This window comes from Pezoporus flaviventris, unplaced genomic scaffold (assembly GCF_033815535.1).
Source record: "Pezoporus flaviventris isolate CSIRO_AGI_PZ_B2104156 unplaced genomic scaffold, CSIRO_AGI_Pfla_v1 ptg000013l, whole genome shotgun sequence".
Lineage (NCBI taxonomy): Eukaryota > Metazoa > Chordata > Aves > Psittaciformes > Psittacidae > Pezoporus > Pezoporus flaviventris.
The window spans coordinates 16,049,622-16,074,681 of NW_026892561.1; the positions used below are offsets into that span (position 1 = coordinate 16,049,622).

The following is a 25,060-nucleotide window of genomic DNA, read 5'->3' on the forward strand; positions in this document are numbered from 1 at the left end:
CAGGAGGAGAGGTGGCAAGCTATGCCCATAGAAGTTCAGCTGTGATTGCTTTATAACCCAGCCTGGCTCCAGCCTCCGTTCGCAGCGGGATCCCTCGACCCGTTCTCCCCGCTGCTGTCTGTGGTGCTGGGCTGGGGAGCACCTCTGACACGTGAATGGGCACTGCAGGGCTCAGCAAGGTGGTCAGCAGCCTGTGAGGGCTGTGACATCGCTGGAAAACCCGCTCCCAGCTAAGGCATGAGTCATGCTGAGACAGTGTCTCACAGAATGGGAGGAGAGAGGTGTCCTGCAAAGGCTGCTTCCTCCACCCTGCACGCTCCCCATCCTTCCCCCCGTGTGAGACACCACACACATGTAAGCACTGTATTTCAGCCACAGCCCCTGCACTGAGCCGGAGCTCCTAGCTGCATTGTCCAGGCCAGGACCCCCTCCCTGCACCTGACGAAATACAGGGGACAAGGCATGCCCTCTCCCTTCTCCCATGGCCATGCTCCCCCTCCCACATGGTGCCAGGCTGCTTTGAGGGCATTGCCTGGCTAGGACAGTCGTCCTCAGCTATGCTCCCTTTTAAGGCAGGTTTTGTGCAAGCGGGCAGCTGAAAAGCAGCCTCCCACAGGTCTCCTTCAGCTGACCCTGCCCTGTGGCTAGTCCCCACGGACCACTCAGCACAGCTCCTCCTGTGCACTGGGCTGATGCAGCTGAGGCAAAGCCTGGCCACCCTTCCCCTCTGCTCCCCATGGATTTACTGGAGACTGTCCACACAGCAAGAGTGGGCACAAAGCTGGTGGCAGCTCTGACAAGGCAGGCGCCACCAAGCTGCACGCTGCTCTGTGCCAGCCTTGCCTACACCAGGCTCTGTGCCTGATGTCTGCCCCACACAGCCCCTAGTTCAGACTGGCCAGCCCTGCTGCGCTGCTGGATGGCCTCACCTTGGGCTGTCCCTAGCCTGCTTCACAAAGGGGTGAGCCAAAGTGTCAGTGCATCATGCGAACCAATGGGGATTACAGTGAGCTGATATCAGGGTGAAGGCTGCTGCAGGACAGCAGCACTGGTTCCTGTGCCTCACCAGAGCTGTTCATGCATCCTGCTCATAGCTGTTACCATGCTCTTATCCCATCAATCAGAATGGGTACACAGCAATGGGGCAGTGCAGCAAAGATGGTGGAGGGCCCTAGGCAGGGAGGGAGGAAAGGTTGCAGGTGCTCCCAGAGCATAGCAGCACCCTGAGAGCTCACGGGATGTGCATTCTTGCTTGTTTTACAGGGAGTGAGTCCATAAACACTCCAAATGACGGTGTGTGAAAAACATCAGCATGTGGCAGGGCAATAAACCAAGCTCCCATTGGCCTGTGCTGGGAGGAGCTGGCTGGAAATGCTGTGGCAGCCCAACATTAGGGGTCACCACCCCTTCTGCCATCCAGGGTACACCCAGGAGCCAAAACTGAGCTGTAACTGTCCATGAGCCATCTTGGAGCAGCAGTAAGCTCATTCCTCTGCAGTGGGATGCTGCCCACAACGCACATAGGCAAGGGCAGGCAGTGGGCAACTCTGGTGCTGGATGCAGATGGCTCCAGGTAGCAGCAGAAGAGAGGCAGAGGCAGTGCCTTCAGCAAAGCCAGATCCAAACACAAGCATCTCTTCAAAGCAAGGTTCACAGCCTGCAAGGGAAACAACGCAGCCAACACCAGCGGAGAACAGCCTCCTCAGCAAACCACAGCTTTATCTTATCTGAAGACCTTGTTCCAGCTAATTTAACCATTAGAGCAGAGCATGCTTCAGCTGTCTGTGCCCTGATAGGAATCTGTGGGTGAGGCTCCATCCCAGAGGATCAGGCGCCAGTGTTCCGCGATGGCTTAGCAATGGCCCGAGGACAAACCTGGGCTGTCCCATTTGTTTGTTTGGATGCTGTTGTTATGGCAAGGATCTCCTCCCTGGTCCCTTGGCAAGAGCCAGCACCAGCTCCCCAGGTCCATCCTCAGCATGTTTTGTGCAAGGTCCCCCCAGCCCTCGAGGACTCCCCAGGAGTTTCCCGAGTTCTTGGGTCAGGGTTGCAGGGTGAGAGCTCCCAGGCACACTAGAGCTGTGGGCACAGGCTGCCTGCCCAAATATCCCCCTTGAGCAACTTGGCCCTGGCGATTACCAGGGTAATGACTGGAAAAGTCACTGGCATTTCAGCAGGCAGGGTGAGTAACATAAGCCGATTTGGGTTTGTTTTGCTAACACAGCAAGAAAAAACAGCTATTTCCACGTAACAAACCAGCCCATCTGCCAGGGTGGCAGCCCCTGGCTCTGCTCCTGTCCTCCCTCAATGGAGTGGGGCAGGGGCTCCCACCCTTCTCACATCACATCCCCCCAGCATGCCTGCACAGCAGGGAGACGGTTCACCAGTGAAGGCATGACCCAGAGGCCTTCAGCCTGCACTTGTGCAAGTGAAGGGCCTGCTCAGCTGAGACAATTTGTTGTGAAATGTGCCCTACCCAGCTCAACGTGAGACTCTTATTTGACAAGAAAATTACAGTGCGGCATAAAAATAGACCAGTAGAGGCTGAGGGGGAGCTGCCAGATGAGTGATTCCATCAAAAGGCCCACGAGATGCTTGTGGGAAGCAGCACGGGGTACCCCACAGTGGGGGCCAATGTGCCGCTTCCCCCGTTCACCTTCCATTACTTCCGGATTTGCACACCCCTAATCCCATTACTGGCCATCCGGGAAAATAACAGCATGAAGGAGGCTGTCAGGGCAAATTAGGCTGGGAGTAATTGGGAAGAGCATGGCAGCAGGAAAGGCAGTGTGAGAGAGGGGGGCTTGGGGAAGGGCCCTGGAAAGGGCCACCACTGGGGGATGCTGACAGGGGAGCCCAGCACAGCCACCACCAGCCTGCCACTGGTGCTGTAAAGCCCTGAATGGTTTGAGCCTGTGAAAGCACACTTGCTGTTGTGCCAAAATCTGTGCTCGCTGCCTTCCTGGATGCAGTGCAGGGTCCGCCCCACGGTCCATCCCACCATGCCCACGGGGTATGGGCAATCACACAGCCCTTTCTAGCAGAAACTGTTAAAGCATTTCCAGCCTGGTTAAGGGAGCTGGCTGCCCACAGCAGTCACTTCTCAGGTCAGCTCCCAGCCTCAAGAGCCAGGGTGTGAATTACTATCCCACGGTTAGTATTACACTGCACGAGCAATAACAAACACTGGAGCCCTGGGGCCAGCTCCCCAGGGTTCAGTGGGATGGGGCGAGCCCTGCTGCTGGGGGAGCGCAGGGCTGCCTGCACAGGGCCAGAGGCAGCTGGGATTTCCATCCATGGGACAGAAGAGCGGGGTAACCCTCGCCCACCTCTCAAACCTCTCCAAGTCCCAGCTACATGGAAAAATCTCTAATTTCATCCAGGCATCACTCCCCCAGTCTTCCCGAGTATGGTCTGGCCAAAGCCTCTGCTGCCATCTGCTCTTTTCTGCAAGCTTTCCTTCAGCAGCAGCCCAAGGAAACCCCCTGGCTAAATCCTTCCCGGGGGAGGGTTTGGTGCATTTTCCTGGCACAGCCCTGGCTGTTTGTGTTGTGGCTAACAAATCCAGCCAGGATCCTTGAGGAAGCAACGCCCGCTGCTTTGGGAGGCCGCCCAGCACCCATGAGGCATTGCTCTGCCTGCTGGAAGATCACATCTGTACTGGGGGCTGGTGAGGAGTATGGGCATGGCTCAGGGGCTGCTACAGGGACCAGTGCCAGGGAGCACCTTCCCAGCCCTGCCCTGGCATGGGGCATTCACCCAGTGGCACCATTTGCCCTGGGCTGGGTCTGGAAAACAAGGCCGTTGAAACCACACCTTTTATTCCTGGTTGAAAATTCACTGGAGGTGAGGCAAAGGGGAAGGAGTGCAGAGGTGTTTGCTCTCGCCATCAGCAGACTGCGTGGTCATGCCGTAGTGGCGGTGCAGGGAGGGAAGAGGGATAGAGCTGCTCCACTCTGCCGCACGCAGGCATCAAGGAGGGCCAGGACAGAGTAAGAGAGAGGAGAGTGAGAGAAGGATCCACAGGTTTGCACACCCACCGGCAGCGTGCACACCTCCATCCCACCAACACAGGTATTCCTCCCCCTGCCCCTGCTGCTCACCCCACCTGAAAACCAACCGGCGATACAAAGGCTGCTGTAGAGCCCAGCCTATATCCGGGGGAGGAAATTCCCTACCAGAGGCCCCCAGGGCAGAGCCTGCCCCAGCAGCTCTCCCTATGTGACAGCCCAGTGCACTGCAGTGACAGGGGATTTATAGCCCGAATCCTTCTCTGTTTGGTTTCATGCTGTTCCTCCTCCTTCATCCCTGCCTGCTCTCCTACACGCTCTCCAGTATTTACACTCAGGACTTTAGCCTCTCCTCCTGGGGCTGAGCCAGAGCCTGGCCAACCAGGGAGAGCCACTCCACTGACTTCAGGGAATATCAGAGCCAGTTCTTGGCCCTTGTGGAAACAAGCTGTGCTTACTGCGTCGCTTTTAATATTCCATCTTAAATCACATCTTCCAGCACTTCATCCTCTTTGGCTCCTATTTATTGACTTCCCAGCAAATGCTTTAAGTCTGCCTTGCTTTACTGCCCAGCTGGGCTGCTCCAGCCCCTGGCACGTCAGAGCCATGTTGCTAGCCACAGTTGGGCTGTCCTGCCACCTTCCTGCGTTTCATGAGCCCCTCCACACCATGATGCTGCATCTCCATTCCCTGCATGGACTAGCTCAGATGTTATAGCACAGGCCTGCCCTCATCCTTCCTGCCCCCAGCAAGTCCCTCCCTGGTGTTTTCCATGTGTGCAGCCTTCGGTGCCCCTCTAGGTCCAGCCTCTGTGCACTCACACGTCCCTTTTCTGGGTCCCTAAGGACAGTGCAAGGAATGCAGCCCCGTTTCTGGTGGCACAAGCGCCCTCAGCCTTCTGCTGAGAAACACCACTAGGTGACAACCCCGCTTCTCCCTCGGTTGAGGGATACCTGGGCTGGCACCCATCACTGGGGCTACTCTCATGGCAGCTGGTGGGATCCCTGCCTGTGCCCAGCGAGGAGCTGCAAGGCATGGTTCCCCCTCTCAGGAGAGCTGGGAGCCAGCAAGGGTAATTGCCTAGGACAAGTTCACAGGGCTTGGGGGACTTCCAAGCAAAGCTGAATCCACTTTGTTCTCTGTTTTCCCCTGTACTCTGGAGAGCATGTCTGCAGTCACCAGTGCCCTCCAACCTTTTTTATCCCACTAGCAAGTCCGAGCTGAAGAAAAATAGAATACTTGACATCCCTTAGGGGAAGGATGTTTTCCAAGCCTCAAGTAAAGGAGCATTTTCAGCTCAAATAGGCCTCCCAAAAAATAAACACAAAAATGCACCAAGGATTAGAGGCCAGAGCTGCCTCCTCTGCTCAAGCAAAGTGCTCGACTGCTGTGTCAGTGCCCTGGTTCTCTCACTGACCCCTCTGAACCGCACACAGATAACCCCACATGGGATTCCAAAGCCCTGCAGCATCCTTCATCTTCCTGTCCTTAACACCTCTGCTGTGGGTTCCCGCTGTACCTGCCACAAGCGGTGCCCAGCCCCCCTGCCACATCAGGGTGGGGGGACAGGGAAGAGAAATCACCCACCTGGAGCCTGAGCAGCCGAGTTGTCCCCTTTGGGGTAACAGGAAGCTGTGACTGATGCTGGCTTCCCAGCACTCCCTTGTGCAGCAGAGCTGAATTTTGTCTATTTTTAATTTCACTGCATTCCCCCAGTGAAACTCTCATGGGGAAAAGAAAATGTAAGCAAAAAAAGAAAGGAGGAGGAAAAAAAGCCAGCCCCAAACCAAAATAAATTCTTGCATTTGATGGCTGCTGCCTGGGAGCAGGCAGCAACAGGGATGCTGTACCTGCCCTGCCCCATATCCCTTCACACCCACAACTAACCCAAGTACCAACCATTAAGGCATTCCATCCCTGCTACCCCAAACAGACTTCCCATCTCAAGACCACTTTCTTAACTAGTCCCAGCAGCCCTGCATTGGCTCTTTCCCATCACATTCTGGCCTGGTGGTGCCCAGCTTCTCCCTACACCGAGCATCCTGCCCAAAGGTGCTGGGGACGGAGCTTGCGCTTGGCCTGGGGAGAGAATTTAAACAGGGCCTGTTGCGACAGGATGAGGGGTAATGGTTTTAAACTACAAGAGGAGAGGTTCAGGCTGGACATGAGGAAAAAAATTCTCTACAGTGAGGGCGGTACAACACTGGCACAGGTTGCCCAGAGAGCTGGTAGATGCGCCATCCCTGGAGACATTCAAGGCCAGGCTGGATGTAGCTCCTGGGCAGTCCTTCAGGGAAACTCCCTGTCGCAGGGGATTGCCACAGGCTAGCAAAAAGGTTGGCATATTAAACTCATTAATTAACAATGGTAAATAATTGATTGCAGCAAGAGCTGGATTTGTGCCAAGGGCTTCTCCAGCAGCTGTGTCAGGTCCCAGATGGGATATGGGGACCCCAGCACCCCTGCTGCTACATGGGGCAGATTTGGCAAAGTTTGGCTGCGAGTGCACAGCTCTCTGTGTGGGTTAGGGAAGGAGCCGGCAGTGACACCACTCTGATTCACACAGCAGACTTGATCCCTGAAGCATAAGAGGGGTCACGTCTCTATAGAAACCCTGCCAAAACATGAACACACAGAACCCATTCCCTAGCCCAAGAACCCACTGCCGAGCCCACTGTGCTTGGGAAAAAGCTGCATGCTGCTGGGATCAGTTCTGGGAGAGGGAAAGCCAGCAGCTCCTGCACCCACTGCTCTGAGTCTGCGGGATGCCACTGGGGTCAAATGCTCCCTATAGGCACGATGCATGGGCAGAGCCAGTGGTCCCATTCTGCAGTGCCCACTGCATTTCCTAGCCATGCCCAGGTGAGGAGTGAGGCCAGGTGCTGTGGCTGGTAGCCACCACCCCTCTCCTGCACAGTGATGGAGCAGCTCCAGGGCTGAGGCTGCTACAAGAATGAAGACACTACGGGTGGGCACCGTGTCCCTGTTTTCCCCAGAAAATGGGACCGGTGGAGTGCCTGCATCCCTGGGGGCACAGCCAGCCCAGCGGGGCTCTTGCAAGAACCTGCCAGAAGGGATGAGCTGGAGCAACGGTTCCCAGAGCCAGTGTTTGCCTTGGCAGCCCCAGCCTCTGTGCCTTGTTTTCCAGACACAGAGCTCCTAGGGGGAATAGCTGGATGTCTAAAACCAGGCTTGGCAGCCAGGTTGGTATCTGGCTGGGGATGTGGCAGCTCCAAGGGGTTAGGGGGAGTGCTTCATGCCTCCACACTGCTTTCCTGTCCCTCTGCCTCTGGGCTGGGCTTTCCCTCTGCAGCCCTGGTCAGGCACTGCACCTGCTCAACAAACCTGGTCTGGGGGAAAAGTGTCACCTGCTACATTATGTCTCTCTGTTAGTTTTTCACTCTGCAAAGCCAGGGAGGATGCCATCCCAGCCACAGGGCCAGCACAGCCTCCTACAAGCCCATCCTGCTCCCAGCCCAGAGAGCAGCCATGGGTTGTGCTGCACCAATAGCAGTCTGGCCTGGGCAGCTTGGGCTCAGCTGGGGCTAAGGCTGCTGCGTGGCACACACAGCTTCCCCACCTCCACCCAGAGCTGAGCCTCACAACACATCTCTCAAAACCTTTATTGTCAGCAAATAACAAAAGTCAGCCCCATGGCAGCACAGGGAGGCCTGAGAGAGCAGGGTGCTGGCATCCCAGGGCTCATGCCCTGGTGGGTTCCCTGCACCAGCCCCCTCCCCAGCCTCCTGGGCAGCAGTGGGGCTGGGTGTGCACAGGGGGCATGGGTGAGACAGGGGGCACGTGTCATTCTCCAAAGCGAGGGGCACAGTTACAGCTGCTTATAAATAAACAACAACAATGAGAAAACTCCAGCTCTGTGGAGCAGGTGGGAATCTCGTTGCCGAGCCACCAGCCCAATGCGCTTTGCCCTCCAAAGGCAGGGAGCAGCCCACTGCCCCAGGGCTGCAGCCACCAGGTGCTCTCCCAGCATGGGACCAGGCTGGGGGCCACCAGCCCAAGCTAACTGGCAGGCCAGGCTGGGCACCTGCCTGAGTGGATGTACAGGGATGCCCTGGGGGTGCAAGGATGGGGATACAGGGAGGTGCCAGACCCTGCAACCCCAATGGCAGCTGGGGTTGGTGACAGGTACCGGGAAGAGTGAGAACCAGGGCATGGAGCCTGGGAGGTGCCAGGAGAAGGACCGCACTGCCAGATGGACCAGAGCACTCAGCAACATGCATTTCCCCAGCAGCTATCAGGCAACAGGACTGGGTGCCCCAACCACCAACTTTCCCAAGTGCTGCGGGACACCTTCCCTGCTCTATCACCCTCCCATGGTGGGACTTGAGCCACCGCCTTCTCCCACCCTCAGCCCTTCAGGTGCCACCCGCCACCCCCCCTGCACATGGTGACATTCCCACACACCCCCACTGCCTCCTGCACTCAGGGACTGGTGGGAAGGTTGAGGAGGGCAGAGCGCATTGGGAACCATCAGAGATACCTTCTACGTTTAAACACTGAAGCTTATATTAGAGACTATGATATATAACCCGGGGGCAGGGCTGTCCTGCCCTGAGTAGAGACAGCAGAGAGAGCACAGCTCTGTGGCCAGCCTGGCGAGGGTCTGCTCCGTCTGCGAGCAGGAGGTTAGTACAGGGGCACAGAGCAGGCGGGTGGGCAGGGGGACGCCATCTAGGGCTGGTTCTTCGCCTCAGGGTCTTTGTCGTAAATGTAGCTTCCCACACCTCCGGTGTTCACACCTGCACAGGGGGAGATGCAGGAGGGTGAGGACCTGAACAGGAGGGTGGCACGCTCCAAGGAGACGTCCCCTCTGTGCATGATCAGCAAGCTCCCTATCCCACATGTCCCCAGGCACTCACCCTTTGGCCCAAAGAGGATCCCGTAGCAGGGCTTGTGGCAGTACGGCTGTCCATCATGCTGTGCAGGGCAGAGAGAAGAGCATGTCATCTGGGGTGGGGGGCCAGGGAAAGGCCAGTCCCCAGGACTGTTGTCCTGGCTTGTACCCCAGCACCCCTACCCCCCCCCCCCCCCCCCCCCCCGAGGCTGCAGGGGCTGCTTCTGCCAGCCCTGCCCTACCCTCTTGCAAAGGCGGGGGCTGTCCCATCAGTGCAGCACAGCACAGCTCAGCCATGCCCCATGGCATTCCCCACACACGCTGCCCAGGCTCTCAGGGCCAGGACATCCTTACCTCGGCATGGCCTCCCGGGGTCAGCGTCTTGCTGCAGCGCTCACAGCGTAGGCAGGGACGGTGCCAGTCCTTCCCCAGTGAAGTCACCTTCTCCGCTACAGTGGGGACAAGGAGGGAGGGTCACGCTCCATGTGCACACATGCTGAGGGGAAACACGCCCCCAGGGACAGCACCTCTGCATATAAAATCCTGAGACAGCCCTGTCCACTCCAGCCCCCCACGTTTCTCCCACCCCTCTGCTGCCCTGCAGGTGACAGAGGGTGGCTACTAAGACCACACCACCCACCTGGGAGGTGAAAGCAGGGGACATGGCGCAGATGAAGCCCTGCACCCAGGAGCTCCTCCAAGAGGACCCATTCCTGCAGGCTCCTAGGGCACATGCCTCTGTGCCTCCAACCCCATCTCTGAGCCAAAACTCCCTCCCAGCCCCTCTACATGCCCCAGAAGTCCTGCATGGAGACCCAGCACCACGGGACCATACCATTCTGGGCATGTACCCACTGCCCGCTCAGCACCTTACCAAAGTAGACTCTCTTGCCGCAGCGCGGGCACATGTTGGGCTCCCCAGTGAAGGTGGTGACACTGGAAGCTGGAAGGAGACAGAGCATAGGCATGGGAAGTGGAGGGACATCTCAGCCAGGACACATGGGTGCGGAGGACCCCCACAGCATCAGCAAACACTGAACACCAACACTGCCCATCCTGCCTCCCCCTCACCTTTGCTGGGTCCCTTGGGAGGTGCAGCATTCACCTTCCTCTCCTCCACTTTCACTGGGTGCTCGATGGGTCCTGGCGCAGTCTGCCCCTCGATCTGCGGCTTCTCATAGATGTAGGACCCAGCACCACCAATGTTCACCCCTGCAGAGGGGCAGAGAAAGGCTGCTGTGGTCTGGGAGCACTTGGGAGTCTCCATCCTCCCCCCAGCCCTCTGTCCCACCTCCCCCAGTACCACTGAGCCACAGGGTCACTGCAAACACCGCTGCATGTCAGCCCAGCCTGCTTTGGCCTGGCTTGGCTTTCTTCAGCCACATCTGGGATGGGAGAGCAACTCCACCTTCTGTTTGAATTGGATTTTGGCTTATAAATATAAAAAAAAGGGACAGCTGTCAGGACGGATCCCTCCCTCAAGCCGCTCTCCCTCTGCACAAGGGGATGTCAGGGCTGGGACTACAAGTGCTGGCTTGATGCTCAGCCCATGCTAGCCTGGCTCCAGGGGTATTTTCAAGGCCACAGCTCCCCACCATCAGGGATGAGGGGACCTGGTCCTTCCTGCGGCCCTGGGCACAGCCACATGTGGAGAGCATGGACCTACCTTTGGGCCCAAACAGTGTGGCGTAGCAGGGCTTGTGGCAGAAGGGCTTCCCATCATGCTGGGGAGAGAGAGGGTAGTGTTAGAGTGCTGAGTGGTGAGCATGGTTCTCTCGGGATCACTTCCATCCCCACTGGTGTTCAGAGACCACCATGGCTGTGCCTACACCCCAAAATGCACCCAGCCTGTGGGTCTGCCAGTGACAGGCTAACCCAACATGAGCACTCAAGGATTCTGCCTGGATCAGACACTTTGGCTGTTCTGCACATGCCACACAGCGGGGCTGGAACACCAGCACCCTGCACCACTTCAGCTGAGAGGTATCTCCAAGCCTCAACCTGGCCATGTGCCACTCAGTAAGGCACTGCTTTGCCAGTTAAGCATCCTGTGTGCACCCAGGCCGTTATTAGGCACACAGAGCACCATGGTTACCACCAAAATCTGCCTCCTCCTCACCTTGGTCTGAGATCAGAGGCCCCATGCAGGCACTGGTCCCAGCCCAGCCACTATCAGCCACACTATCAGCTGGGGCCGATTTATCACAGGAAGGCATGAAGCAGGCGATAAGCCCCAGAGCTCCCTGTAGGCATTCCTCATGGGCTAACAGGAACCAAGTCCAAGAGAAAAGAAAGAGCCTTTGTAGCTAGGGCAGGGGGCCAGCAGTGCTACCACACACACCGCCCCGTGTGGAAAAGCCACTGGGACCCAGGCAAGAACCTACCCCATTGCCTGCTCGGCTCCATTCAGCATCTCAGCCCTGCTTCCTGCCCTGTGCTCCATCCCCTCTGCTGCAGGCAGGGATGCCTTGTGCAAAGCAGCAGGGCGGTAGCTGAGCAGAAGCCATGTCCCTTTCCTCGCCTCCCCAAGCGGTGCCATGCCAAAGGCAAGGGCTAAGAGCAGACAGGGCAAGGCTGGGGAGTGGGCAGGCAGCAGGCTGCCAGCAGGCAGCTGTTAAACATCGCCAGGCATAAACATCAGTGTGCTTGCTGAGTTACCATGCCGGGGGGAGGTAAACATTTAGCTGGTCTCCCTGCGACACCTTTCCAACCCAGCCGGACACACTGGCTTGAGAGGAGGGAGAAAGGGCAGGGAAGGGCCAAATCCTGCTTCTGGCACAGTTGGTGGGGGCTTGGCTGCCATCCCCACGGCAGCAGAATCTGGCCTTATATGGAGAAACAGCAAATCCCCCGGGGTTAACCCAGCCCGAAGCACAGAGCCACCCGTGTAGCCCCATCGTCCTTCCCGCAGGGTGGGCCCGCTCCCCCAGAGCTGCTGCTGTCCCTGCTGCCTGCTCCCAGCTGTGCTGCTTGCTAAAACCCTGCTAAAGAGCTGGTGACATGCTGGCATGACAGGCACTGCGCTAAACCCGGGGCACCGCATGTCACACTGGGGCATCGCACAACAAAAACACAGTTGCTCCCAGGGCCGAGCACCTGCCACCACTGCCATGGCACCCTCACGACCCTGAGCAGCCGCGGTGGTATCGCACTCCAGCACAAGCCCCGGGGCACCAGTGCTGAGCTTGCACCACCACAGCAACCCCCGCATCCCCGATTTTTGGTGTTTTTAACCACACTCCGGTGCGAGCTCTTACTTCCTGCATGACTGAAGTCAGCACGATGCACAAACAAGCTTGCCTGGTACACAGAGCAGCTTCAAGTGCTTGCCAGGGCATGCATGCCCTGCCACAGGCTGCCTGTGAGCCCACATCAGGTTGGCACAGCTGGGCCACAACACGTGGTGCCAGCACCACTCTGTGGCTTGCCCAGGACTGTGCACAAGAACTCAAGCACCACGTGTCGCAGCAGCAGCAGCAGCAGCACTTGAAGCCACAGTGTGTGCTCCTGGACTTGTGTCCTGCAGGGACAACCCATCCGCATGGCACCGGGTACCTGCCCTGCCAGATTCCTGCGACTCGCCATCCCTGGGGTGCTGGACAGCCCACCAGGCCACCCTGCACGGCAGCACAGCTCCCCCATCCCATCCACCCCATCCACTCTTACCTCAGCATGCCCGCCTGGGGTCAGGGTCTTGTTGCAGCGCTCACACTTCAGGCAGAACTTGTGCCAGTCCTTGCCCAGGGAGGACACCTTCTCGGCTGCAGGGAACACGAGAGAGTGGTGAGCAACAGCCCAGCTGCTGCTGAAGCCCTTGTGGAAACCAAGCTCCAGGTATCACGGGAGGCTGCTGCATCAGCCACGCTGCAGGGGGGGGCACTGTTCAGGCCATGGGCATGGGACCCCCCCAGCCTCTGCCTCCCCCCCCCAGCGCCGGTTCTGCCATTGCACAGATGCTCTTTCCCACGCGCCAATCCAGCAACGGTAGCATTTTCCTTTCTACTCCCTACATCTATTTTTACTCACCACGTTACCCGGGCTGACCCTGCTCCCATTCAAATATTTAGTGTTACCATGCCCACCCCACCCATTTAGTCATGCCTCCCCACACACACCCAGCCTCTTGGGCTCCCCAGGGAGCCTCCCCCCAGTTCCAGCCCTCAGCCAGAGCCGCCTCCAGTGCTGCTCCCAGGGCTGCATCCGGCCAGGAGGAGGGGACCACAGACAGCCTCCAGTGCCACCAAGGATGGATGTTTGGCCCCAGAACACACCTGTCTCTGGGTGTGTGGGTGCTCCCCAGCCCAGGAGCAGGCAAGATGTGCAGACGGGTGCGCAGGCACCGTTCCTGCGTTGCCCTGGAGTGCCATGAACCTGCAGAGCAACTCGCTGCCGGCACTGAAAACAGTTTCAAAACATCAGTAGGAAAATTCATGGAAGGAAACTGCTTTGAGACCGGTTACACAGAAGGCACCTCCTCGGGCCGGCCCCAAGCTGTACATCTCCAGCAGCATCTGGGAGGTAGCACAGGCTGCCAGTACTCATCCTGCATCCCTGGCCTCCTGCTGTTCCTTCTCTCCTCAGCTCCTGGGGGGGAGGTGGCCGCTGCCCCGTGCCCCCCACTGAATCCTATTCCCCCTTCCTCTCCCACATACATGTGCAAAGACAGCTGGAAAACAGCATGATCCTGTTAAAGCCACCGTAAAACTAAATCAGAAGGGCCAAATAAAATATTTAACAAGCAAATAAAAGCGCAACCAGAGCCGGCTCTACTCCACAAGACCTCGTCCGCGATGGTGGGGTTCCCAGCCCTTCTTCCCACAGAGGACTGCAGCAAATGTCACCTGCTTGCAGAAGGTCAAAATGGGGGTCAAGAGCTCCCCGAGGGCAGGTCCTGGCTTCCAGAGCCACCCTCCTCTCAAGGCAAACAGCTGCATCCGGGGCATGCCACAGAGCCAAGACAAACTGAAACAACTGCCCTCACCACCCACAAAATCAACCCCGGGGCAAAGTGCGGTGGCCAGTGGCAGATGAGGGCAGAGTAAGAGGACAGAGCTGAAGCCATTGCACCAAGGGTGCAGGGAGGAGCCCCATGAGCATCCCCAAGCAAGCACGTGGAGAGAACACCCAACCAGGGAGAGAAACAGAGCATGACGGGCTGAAAGCCGAGGCAGGGGCTTGGGGACAGAGCTCTCGGCTTTGTCACAGCAGATGCACAGCCAGGCTGTGCCTTGGCTGCATCACCCCCAGCTCTCCCCAGCACCTTGACCCAGCAATGCCATGGCCCCGGGTACAAAGCAAGGAGGAAACTCCTGGCGGATGTTTTCCAGAGGCCATTGCAATTACAGCTGGCCACAGCCCACACCATCTCCTCCTGCCCCCGCGAGATGAAATCCCCATCCTGTCCCACCCCCCCCCCCCCCCAATAATTCAGGCAGCTGTAAATCCCTGCTGTTCCCTGACAACGTACACACACACTCCAGCCAAGGCCACACAGAATAAGAACTTTGCTGGCATCTGCAGGCCCTGGTAGGGGACAGAGCAGAAGGGAGGAGGTGGCCTGTGCATCATCCTGCTCCTGGGGCACAGAGGCAGCCCCTGTGGTTTGGGATGCCCCCTGCCCGCGGGTGGAAATGCCATGCAGAGGCTGCTCAGGCGTCCTCTGGCTGCAAACAAGGGCTCCCTGGGGATGCGGCTGGGGCCAGGACAGCCGGGATGGCTTCCCAGGCAGCATTGTTCGCCCTAAGCAGAGGAAGTAGCTTGGAGCCACCTCAGCCCATTTCCAGGGCAGTGACGTCCTGCCCGTGGCTGTGCTGCCCCATAAATCACTGCGAAGAGAAAGCACCAGCTCCCAGATTTCCTGTCACCCGACCACATCTGCTCCATGACTGCATCAGCTCCAGAGGAGACATCTCTGGACATCCTCCCACTGCAGCAGAGACCCCCGGCCGGCTGCTGGGGGGAGCCCCACTCCACACCCGCATACCCCAGGGGATCACCACACCATCAGCACTGCAGCCTGGGGTGAAGCAGCACCTGGGCTCCATCCAGCTCTGAGCAGGGAGCAGGGGATGGCAGGGGGCTCCAGAGCAAGCTTTGCTTGGCCAGACGTCACACTGCACCCAGACTCTGCCACTGAACACCATGCCTCACTGTGCTAAGCAATGCCAAGAAGGGAACGAGTCAGCATCACACCGAGAGCAGGCACATCCTGCCCCACTTGATGCATCCCGCACCTACACATTCAGCCCACAGCAAGGTGCTCCCCTCAAGGCCGCCAAATTTAAACCAGACGTGCAGCACCCCCAGCACAGGGCAGAGTACTCAGCTGCAGGAATTTGGCCTCTGACAGACTTGCACAACTCAGGGTTTGCCTGCCCTGGGTTACCTGTGTCACTGTGGGTGGGCACCACAGTAATAAACCTCCCCCGCAGGGGAAATGACCCCGTGGAGGAGAGGTGGAGGCACAGCCGGGTACACAGGCAGCTACAGGACGTAGCCATGGGGTGGATTTGCACCGTGCAGGGCATGCAGCCCACGCCAACAAGGGACATCACCAGCACCAGGTAAGATGAGAGGGGAGAGCAGGAAAGTGCCCAAGGGGGCTGCCGAGGCTGTCTGCTCCCCAGCTCTACAGCAGCCCCACCTCAGAGACAACGTGGCTCATGCCAATTACCCACCGTGCCTGGGCAAGGCAGCTGGCATGGGCCAGAGGCGGGTGCATCTTCCCAGGCTTGGAAGGGAGCATCTCTCCTCCCAGCCCCAGTGTTGGGGCTGTGCTAAGCCAGCTCCAGGCCCTCGCACAGGTATTTCACAGCCTGACGTCAGCGCTGCTCCCAGCCACAGGCTTATTCAGCAAAAGCAAGCGTAGCTGCAGCCACGTCTCTGCAAAGGGCTGGGCTGTGCCCCATGCATTCCACCGCAGCCCTGGGAGGATGTGGGGAAGGGCTAAAGAAACCAAATCTGGAGATAAAGATGCCAAATCCCCACAGAGACCCAGCGACAGGCTCCCCTAGAGGACAGAGATGCTGTCAGACTGGCCGCAGATGCACTTCAGAGCAATCACAGGCACAAAGGAATGAGTAAGAGAGATGAGCACAGGGAAAGGAGCCTGGTAAATGGCTGGAAACAAAGCCGAGAGCACAGGCAGCCGGCAGTGTGGCTGGGAGATGGAAAAGACAGATGGATGGGTTGAGAATTTCCTGCCATGCCATGTCCAATGGTACCATCATCCAAGGTGGCTTGCTGGTGCCCTGCAAAGGGTCTGTGCTGCCTTCCCACATCCCCCACACTATCCCTCCTGCCCTCCTCAGGCACAGCCAGGCAGCTCCTCTCCCCATCACACAGCCGGTGCTGACGGTTACACCACACTGAGATTTTTGGCCAAGACGTATATATTTAGCTCCCCAACAGCAAGGCAAGGCAAGCCCTTCGGCCCCAAGCTGCTCGCTTGCTGGGCTCCCTCCAAGTGTGCAACAAAGCCAGCTCAGTACAGCCTCACCAGGGAGCACAGCCGGGGCAGGAAAAGCAGGGACAAGGAATATCCCAGGCAGGGGGTCCTGTTTCCCAGGGCCTTCCTTGCAACCGAGCAGAGAGGCGAGGTCTTCCCCAGGACCCAAGCCCCACATAGCTGAACCTCTCGGGCACGAGCAAGAGTTATTTGATTTCCAGCTGCAGCCCTAACGCGTGGCACAGCTCCCATCCACCCGCCGCTCTCTGCCAACAGAACCTCACCTACTGCAGGCACTTTCTTGGCCATGGGCCTCCAACCTCCTGCTCTCGCACGTAGGGCCGCCTCCAGCAAGTCCCTCTCCATTTTCCACAGGATTGCTGTACTTCAGCAAGTAGCATCCACATGGGATGCAACTCATCGGCTCTGAGGCCAGGCAGCTTGACTGTGGCTGTGCTGGGAGAGGATCAATGGTGTTTCTTGCCAGGCACTGGGTTCAGCCAGGGCTGAGCCCCAGAAATCTGCTGCTTTCTTGCTGTGAGACATTGCAGGCAGGACCCCTGGCCAGCAGCAGGAATGGAGGCAACTTGCAGCCCTCTTCTCGCCCTGCTGCATGGTGAGGAGCAAAGCAGCCAGCAGAGAGCCAGGGCATGGGCTGCACACGAGTAAAACCCCTTCCTGTGTAATCGCTGGTCCAGAATAGGGTGCTCCTCCCGCATGCTGAGATACAATCTCTGGCCAGCAGCGCTGTCGGGAGGATCAGACAGCTTCCTGGCCCATGTCAGCAAGAGCAGGACTCTGCTGCAGCAGCCATGCCTGTCTAAGCGTCCCTCCAGCTCCCCACCCTGATGGCTCCCCACCGCTGCAGGGCACAACCAGACCCAAGCAGGGTAGGCCCAGGGCTTTGGGCAACACAGTGTAAAGAGAGACAGCAGCAGGAGAGGATGCTTGGGAACCTCCCTGGGGACCACAGCATGGCACTCCCCACAGCAAGTGCATGACAGGCTGCTGGGGGAGCTCTCCCCTCCGCATGCCAGGACCTGTCCTCACCATCACTTCCCTGGCTGCTTTAGGGCCACCCAGCACACTGACTAGAGCAATGGGCACCACCACCCCATCACAGCCACAAGTGGCACCACAGCACATGCTCCAGGCTTATATTTGATTGCAACATTTCAGTGACAGATTTTCCATTACCTGTCACTTGTGCATTCCTGCTCCGCCTTTCCTTGTCTTTCCTTTCTAATCCCATCACCTCACCTCTCCCCATCTCTGTGCTCCTGCCAGGAACAGTGAGGGAGGGCAGGGACACAATGAGCTCTGACCAAGACCTGAAATGTGGGTGCAGAGCTCCATAAACCAGACACCAGGGTCACCGAGGACCTCTGCCAGGCTTGCAGAGAGAGCTGTCTGCCAGACCCAAGCCTCTGCCCCATTCAGCCCCAGGAGCAGCACTGCTCCCGCAGGCATGGGGAGAGCAGGGTATCCAGCTGGCCAGCACAAACCTCTGGTACAACCCTTGCAAGCACATCTACATGGATCCCTGTGTCCCACAGCGGCCGAGATCCAGCTCCCTGCAAGGCAGGCATCTGCCCATCAACATGCACACGAGATGCCAGCACCACACCGTGCAGGAGCATCAGCAGCTCCAGCAAAGCTGAGTGTGCGTGAGAGCAAGGGAGCTGAGACCTCACCCCATCCCACCCCACCGTCCCACAGGTAATTTTCTATAGCTCTATTTTCCTGAGGGAGAAGCTAATGCTAATCAGCCCATCCTACAGCTTCCCACAGAGGCATCCCCTCCCCGGCAGGGCCCGGTGTGGGAAGCAGGGAACCGGTGCATCTTTAGTTCCCGTTCTGCTACGTCCACGCACACTCCAAGAGCAGCCGCCCCGAGATACGGGAACAGACAGCTACCCAGGGAGCCCGGCCAGCCTTTGTGCTGACAAGCCAGGGGCTGCGCCGACACTGACGTGCTGAATGCTATGGCTGCGCTTGAAGAGCTGCTTCCTTTGTTAGGGATGGCTGTAATAGGAATAAAGCCTCTCCTGCCTCTCTGCCTGGCCACCGTCTCCCAACAGGCAGTGCCCGGAGCCAAGGGCAGCAGTTACTTATTAATTGCAGAGTGGCTTCTGCAGCTTGAATTTCTGCAGGACTGACCTGCCAGGGCAGAGCTCTGCAGGGAGAGCACCCACACCCCACAGCACCCTGTGTGCTGCTGCAACCCTCTCCTTCAGCACTCTCAGGACATCAGTGTGACAGCGGGGCCAGGAGCACACCAAGCTTGGCCCCTCCTTGCTTCCCAGCTGAACGTGTCCATGTCCTCGCTGCCCCTTCAGCACTCCACCGGCAAATTGTCCCCAAAGAGCTTTGCTGCTCCAGCTGCAGACACACCGTGACAAGCCCTGGGGCTACTGGGTGATCCCCATGTGTTATTGGGACGCCTCTTCCCAAAACAAACAGTGCCGCACCTCCTGCCCCCCCCCAGACACCCCGGCATGTGCAGAGAGCTCTCTGCAAGCCGCTCGCTGGCAGGCCCCGCTGCACGTGTGCTCGCCGCGTCCTCGAGATGGGATGTGAAAACAGGAAACCCCCCCGCCGCCATGATCCCCCCACAGTTCCCTGGGAAGAGAGGATGGGTGGCGGAAAGGCTTGGCCAGGCCTCACGGTGACCCTGCAAAACTCATTTAAGGCTCATGGTGCAAAAGGGAGCTGGGGGAACGTGCGGCTGTTTGGTTTCAGGAGACTCCGGTCCCTCCGGCGCTTCCTGCCACAAGAGATAACCCAAATCCAACGCGCCGCCACCTGCCAGCGCAGGATGGGAACCGGCCCCACAGCCCCTGGTAGTGCTGCTCCACCAGTTAAACATTCACTGCATCCCTTCAATGTCCCCAGAGCAAGGAAGTTAGCCCCAGCCGGTCTTGGAAACAATGTCACAGACCTCGGCTTCCCTTCAAAAAAATAGAGAAAAAGCCAGCAAACTATTTTTATATTTCCCTGCACTTTTTAAAGCAAAAAAGCTCATTCTGTAGCTCAGGAAACGCCCACATCCTCCCCACCGCACAGGGAGGAGCCCGCTGGATTTTTCCAGGGAGCATGAAGCAACAGGCAGGCTGGAAATGAGTTTTCCATCGGTACCCAGGACGGTTGGTGTTGGTCGGACACTGCGCGGGGCCGGAATGGGACGTGGTGACATTTCTCACACATGATCCACGGCTGCAATCCCAGGCATTTGAGAAGCTCGGAGTTGCCAGCGTTCATTCAGCGCAGGCGACGAGCGCTCCCGAACAAGCGGGGCTTTATGAATCACCTCCCTGCTAAGCTTTGGGCCAGCCAAGGAATTCACAAGCGCTACCAAACCCCGGGTGCAGTGCTCCCATTGCCCTTCCCACCGAACCACGCGGCCTGTCAGGAGGAAACCCAGGAGCCATGCCCCGGAAAGACAGCTCAGAGGTTGCACACAGTTTCTATGCATTAAATAAATGGACCCATGTTTATCTGACAGAGCCTGGGCAGGAAAGCTCAAGACGTCAGCAAGGACACGCTCCAGCCTATCTCAGCTCCAAGCACAGAGAAGTTTCTGGCTTGGACCCATTCCTATTCATTCCCTGGTCTCTCTCAGGGGCAGTGGGGACCACGCAGTCCCTGTGGGGAGATGTGTGATGGGGGCTGCAGCTACCCCACTGCTGGGAACCTGCCTCTCCCCTACTCACAGGGCAAAGTGCCCCAGGGTGGGGGAGTGAGGGGGGTGAGGGAACAGGGAAGCCAAGGAGCAGCACAGACCTGGACATGGACCACTGCATCTACAGAAACAGACCCAGGAAGAGAGAGCCAGCACAGCACACAGCTGGGGACGTGGAGTACAGCTCTGCTCTCCCCACCACCACATCACTGAGAGACCGAGTCCCGCAGCACGTGGGGAGAAAGCACAGGCACTGCTGGTGCCTCACCTCCTGGCGCAGGCCGGCCTGAGTGACTGACCCAGGGCCAGTGCCCAGCTGGCTGGGCGGACATGCTATTTTCTGCTTAAAAAGGAAAAGATTCACACAAGGAAAGACATCCAAGGGGCCGAGCCCTTCCCACCCCCACACAAAAAGGTTTATTTAACGGAGGAAGACAGCAGATTCCTATTTCTCTGTGTTTACTTGGAGATGGCTGGAAAGGAATGAAAGCACCAATGCCTCAAATGCTCAGGCACCATCAGAACCCTTTGGTATTTCTCCACCAAACAAACGTGCTGAGGCAGCAGGGGCTGGACCCCCAAGCACCAAAGGGAGACATGCAGGGAGGGGTGCAGGCTGGCAGTGCCAGGCTAGGGCAGCTGGACCCCGTGGTCAACAGGTCCCAGGAGGCAGCTTGGGCTGGAGTGATGGATCCGTGCCCAGAGACACCCTGAGCCCACAGTGCAGCCCCGGGGGCGCCAACCCCGAAGGATGCCTACTCCGGCACCGGGGGATCAGGTCGCTCCCTCGGGGGCTCCCGCTGGGCACCACCGTGCCGGAGGGAAGTGTGCTGGGGCAGGCTCTCTAAGGAGCAGCAGTGCGGCACTGAGGCAGGGGATCAAGGCAGGGACCTGATCCCACCTTTGCCCCCGGCATTTTCTGCAAGCTGGGCGGCGGCTCTCACCCCGGGATGCCCGACGGCAGACACCCCATGCCTGGTTCCCAGAGATCCTGACCAGCCACAACCCCAGGCAGAGCCCTTAGGGACTCACTGCTGCTCAAACCCCGCCGGGGCATGCCGGGATGGACCTCTAAGCCCAGACGCTGCGTTTGTAAAAGTCCCGTAGAAACCCCAAACCATTCATTAGCTCGCCCACTGGGCTAGGGAGAGGCGCGATGGGAAGGGTTGAACAGCATACCTCGAGAGAGGTTCGCAGGGAATGGGAATGAATTGGCGGGGAGAAGGTTTTGTTTGCACCTGCCACCGTCAGCTCCTCCCCACCATGACCCGCGCCTCCTGGGACGCCTTGCCCAGCGCCCCATCCATGTCAGATGGGCTGGGTGCTCCTATGACCCAAGGCAGAAGAGACATGAGCCCCCCCAGCACCAAAGCAGGCTGCGGGCACACACCCCAACCGGGGCTTCTCACCCCCTGCTTCACCTCCTCAGGGCAGGAACCAGGGCAAGGTGGCCCGGACCCCCCCCGACACCGCCCCCCCGCCGTGTCCTCAGCCCCGGGGCGAGCCGGCAGCATCACCCAGCACAGCCCGAGGATGGCGGCCCGGGGAAGGGGCGGGGGGCTCAGCAGAGGGGCCGCGGCCTCTGGCCGGGGGGGCACAAGCAGCTGGTACCGGGCAGGTCTCTGGCCGCTGGGCTCCCCGGGGAAGCCGCTGGGACCGGGACGCGCAGGGGCGGCGGACCCGGGGAGACACCTCGGAGCCGGGAAGGAGCAGAGGACCCGGGGGCGCACCGGAGTTTGGAGCAGAGCGGACAGGGGTGAGCGCCGGCTCCGGGATGGGGGACCGGGGACAGCGCGGGGGGTCCGGGGATGCGTCCCGGCTCGGAGAGGGGGATGCGGGGCCGGGCCCCGGGGATGCGCTCACCGAAGTACACGGTCTTGTCGCACTTGGGGCACTTGGATGCCATGGCGGGAGAGAGGAGCCGAGCCGAGCCGCGCTGTGCCGAGCCGAGCAGAGCCGTGAGCCCCGCTCCGCCCGGCCCCCGCCCACTGGCCCCGCCGCCGCCCGGGGGGGGGAGCCGGGGCGGGGCTGCCAGCGGAGCGTCTGCCCGGGCCGGCTCGGTATGGTACAGCGCGGCTCGGCGCGGGGCTGTGCGAGCGCAGCAGGTGCACACTCACGACCGGCGGAGACTTTCCCTCCCTCCCCTCCCCTGTTCCCATCTCCGAAAGCCCGAAGGATGCAGGTGCTCGTGATTCTGGGGAAAACATCGCAATGAAGCACCGTGGCTTGCTGGGTTTTGCCGCTGTGCCCGGTCCCTTCCAGTGCACACCAGAGCAGTGGTGCCACTTTTCCCATCCCTGGGTGAGTCCTGCACCCACCTGCGGGCTGGCACCCACTCAGGAAACCAGCAGGTCCCATTGCCACAATCCCTGACCCCAGAGCCCATGCAGAAAAGAGACAGGAGACAGCTTGACCACTTTTAGGGACATGAGAGCACCTGGGGGGATGCTTTCCATCTCTGCACACGCACAGTCTGGTCAAAGTGAGGATGCTTTCCATCTCTGCACACGTGCAGTGAGGCGCTTTGCAGCTGTGGAGGGTAGACAGCCGTTTGCTGTGGTCCTTTGGGGCAGCAGAGCAGTGTTTGAGGAAGCCCAGCACCAAATACACTCGCTGAAAAACCTTTGGCTGCACCCTGACAGCAGCCACTCTTGGCAGCCCATCCCCAGTGCCATGGCTGTGCAGTGGCTGGTTTGGTGGGATGGTGCTCCAAGTGGGATGAAGGGTGCAGGGTTGAGCACAGTGTGGAGGGGGCAGGCAGCAGCCCCCCGCTCTGGGAAGCACCGTGCCTGCACTGGGTATTCTTAGACACATTTTTTCCAGATGGGGTAACTGAGAAACCCAGATTAAGTAGCCAGGACAACAGGCCTGATACGGGAGACCTTGGTGGGGGGATGAGGGCAAGAGGCCCTGGAGAGCAGAGATAGTGGTGGTGGCAGGCGGTAGAGGGGAGAGAGCAAGGCACGTACTAGGGTAGCATGGCGTGCATGGCACGACATGGCATGGCATCACGGGGCAGTGCTGCCTATCGCAGGCGTGCCGTGGCCTGGGGCGTAAACTGAGGGTGCTGGTCCTAGGGCCAGCCCCAGCAGAGAGCCTCGGGCATCTCCCATCCCCTCTGCAGGATGAGGCGCCGCGCTAGCTGCTCCAGCACCCTCAGCCCTTCCCCGCCATCCCCTGCCCCGGAGCGCAGGCTGCCTTGCCACAGCGCCATTTTGCTTCGTTGCCATGGAAACGCCATGTCAAAATTCCCTCCGCTGCACAGGGATGCTCGGGAGCCGTGGAGCGGAGCCGCGGCGGCACGGAGCCTCCTCGCTCCCAAACCTGTCCCGTGCCGGGGTGCAGCGCCCTGCACCCGAGGAAGCCACCCCGTGCTCGGCCTGCTGGGTCCTGTCCCACGGGGCTGCTGCGGGCAGCTGGCGCACGGGAGGGGGCACTGGCGGAGGGGGGGGGGAGGCGAGCGGGGTGCAGGGCCCTGGGCTGGGCGCTCCCGGGGCGCACCCTGCACTGACACCCTTTGGCTCGGGCCGTGCGGGGAAACAGGGAATCTGCCGCTCCCGCAGAGCGAAGCTGTTGCATTATTCATCGGCCGGCAGCCCGGCTCTCCTCTGCCGCCATTGTCATATAATTCCTCCTTTCTCTGCCGGCAACTGGCGCGGCTGCCAAGAGCCCGTCCGGCCTCGGCAGCTTTGGGAAGGGAACGCGGGGCTCCGGGGTGGGTCGGGGTGACTCCGGTCAGACGGGATGGGGATTCTTGACAGCGGGTTTCTGCACGGGCCGCGCACTCCGCTGCCTTGGAAGGACCCAGGCGCCCCTGTCACTCCTTGCCCAGCTGCTGTCGCAACAATGCGGGGCTTTGTAACCCGGGAGGTCCCTGCACAGGGACAAGTGGCAGCGGTGTCCCGGCCCCGCACGGCCCCAGCGAGGCCGCTGAGCCCTGCGTGCTCCGCAGCGCAGCCCGGTCCGCAGCCACCGCGGTGCCGGCAGGCGCCAGGACAAGGCGGGAGCTGGGGATTTGTGAAGCTGTTGGTTTCTGGGAGGCCAGCTGCCTCCGCCGGCACGGCCCCTCGGGAGCTCCGGTGGGCCACTGCTGTACCCGGTGCGTCTGCTGCCACAGAGCACCCCATGGCAGAGGCAGGTGCCAGCACGGTGCGAGCAGCGTCATCCTCTTGCCTGCAGCGGCTCCTTTCCGTCCCGAAAAGGGTCTGCTGCCTAAATCGTCCGGATCCACAGGAAATCTCAGCTGGTGCCTCAGAGCGGGGGGAGCGGGGGGTCGGGGGGTGCAGGAGGAGGAGGGAGGCTGTACCCGCCCAAACAGTATGCATGGGGCAGCGACGGGGGAAACCCCGGGCTCAGCAGTGCCGTAGAACCAGCACCCAGCCAGGCTCTCGCCTGCCAAAGGCTTTTCACACATAGAGGCTAGGGGGAATTAAGACAAATCACCTAAAGGTGTGAATCCCTGCCTGCAAATGCGCTAAATCCCAAGCGGATATGCTCTTTCAGGAGCAAAGTGGCTTTAGCTGCTTGTGTCTTAATCAGTCCCGGTTTAGGCTCAGCATGCTCCTGCAGCGAGGGCAGGGCTGTCCCAGGGCCACAGGGACAGCGGGACAGGTGACTGAGGTGGCACTGCTTCTCTGGGGACAGAGCACGGGAATGCAGCCATGGGACATCCTGCTGCTGGGGGGACGCAGGGTGCAGGCAGTAGTGCGGTGGCACATGAGGGACAGCCCTGACCCCACTGTGCCGTGTCCCTGGACAGCTTCATTAATGCCCAGGATGGGGCCTGTCCCAGGGAGCAATTTTCATCAAGTGATGCGTTTTACACCAGAAACCTGGGGGCTCTCTCCCTGCCGAGGGCTGAGTTGGGGTTTCCCTGGCAGCCCATCAGTAGATGGGAGGTTTCTGGCACAGGCAATGCGAGGGGTTGACTGTCCCCCAGCCCTCGCCCCATGGCAGCAGGTGACCTATTTTCCTGCAGTGGCACCTGGCCCCTCAGTCCTGGGGCCCCCTTAGCCACTGTGGGCAGCTGGCTGCATCACCCAGCACACATCCCGTTGCCAGCACTG

At 59.6% G+C, this 25,060-nt stretch overlaps 1 protein-coding gene across 2 annotated transcripts; it reads right to left on the minus strand.

Moving 5' to 3' along the window:
* Positions 1-8,512: 8,512 nt before the first annotated feature.
* Positions 8,513-22,017, minus strand: LOC133268543 (cysteine-rich protein 2). 2 transcript variants are annotated; one of them, XM_061451799.1, is made up of 8 exons: positions 21,858-22,017; positions 12,532-12,626; positions 10,532-10,589; positions 9,937-10,077; positions 9,740-9,808; positions 9,220-9,314; positions 8,891-8,948; positions 8,513-8,770 (listed from the first exon to the last, which is right to left on the minus strand). In XM_061451799.1, exons 1-8 carry the CDS (start codon positions 21,898-21,900, stop codon positions 8,703-8,705), a joined length of 627 nt encoding a protein of 208 aa, XP_061307783.1. In that variant the 5' UTR covers positions 21,901-22,017; the 3' UTR covers positions 8,513-8,702. The 2 variants fall into 2 exon arrangements, with proteins under 2 accessions (XP_061307783.1, XP_061307781.1); XM_061451797.1 differs by lacking the exon at positions 21,858-22,017 and adding an exon at positions 16,597-16,636.
* Between the last annotated feature and the right edge of the window lie 3,043 nt (positions 22,018-25,060).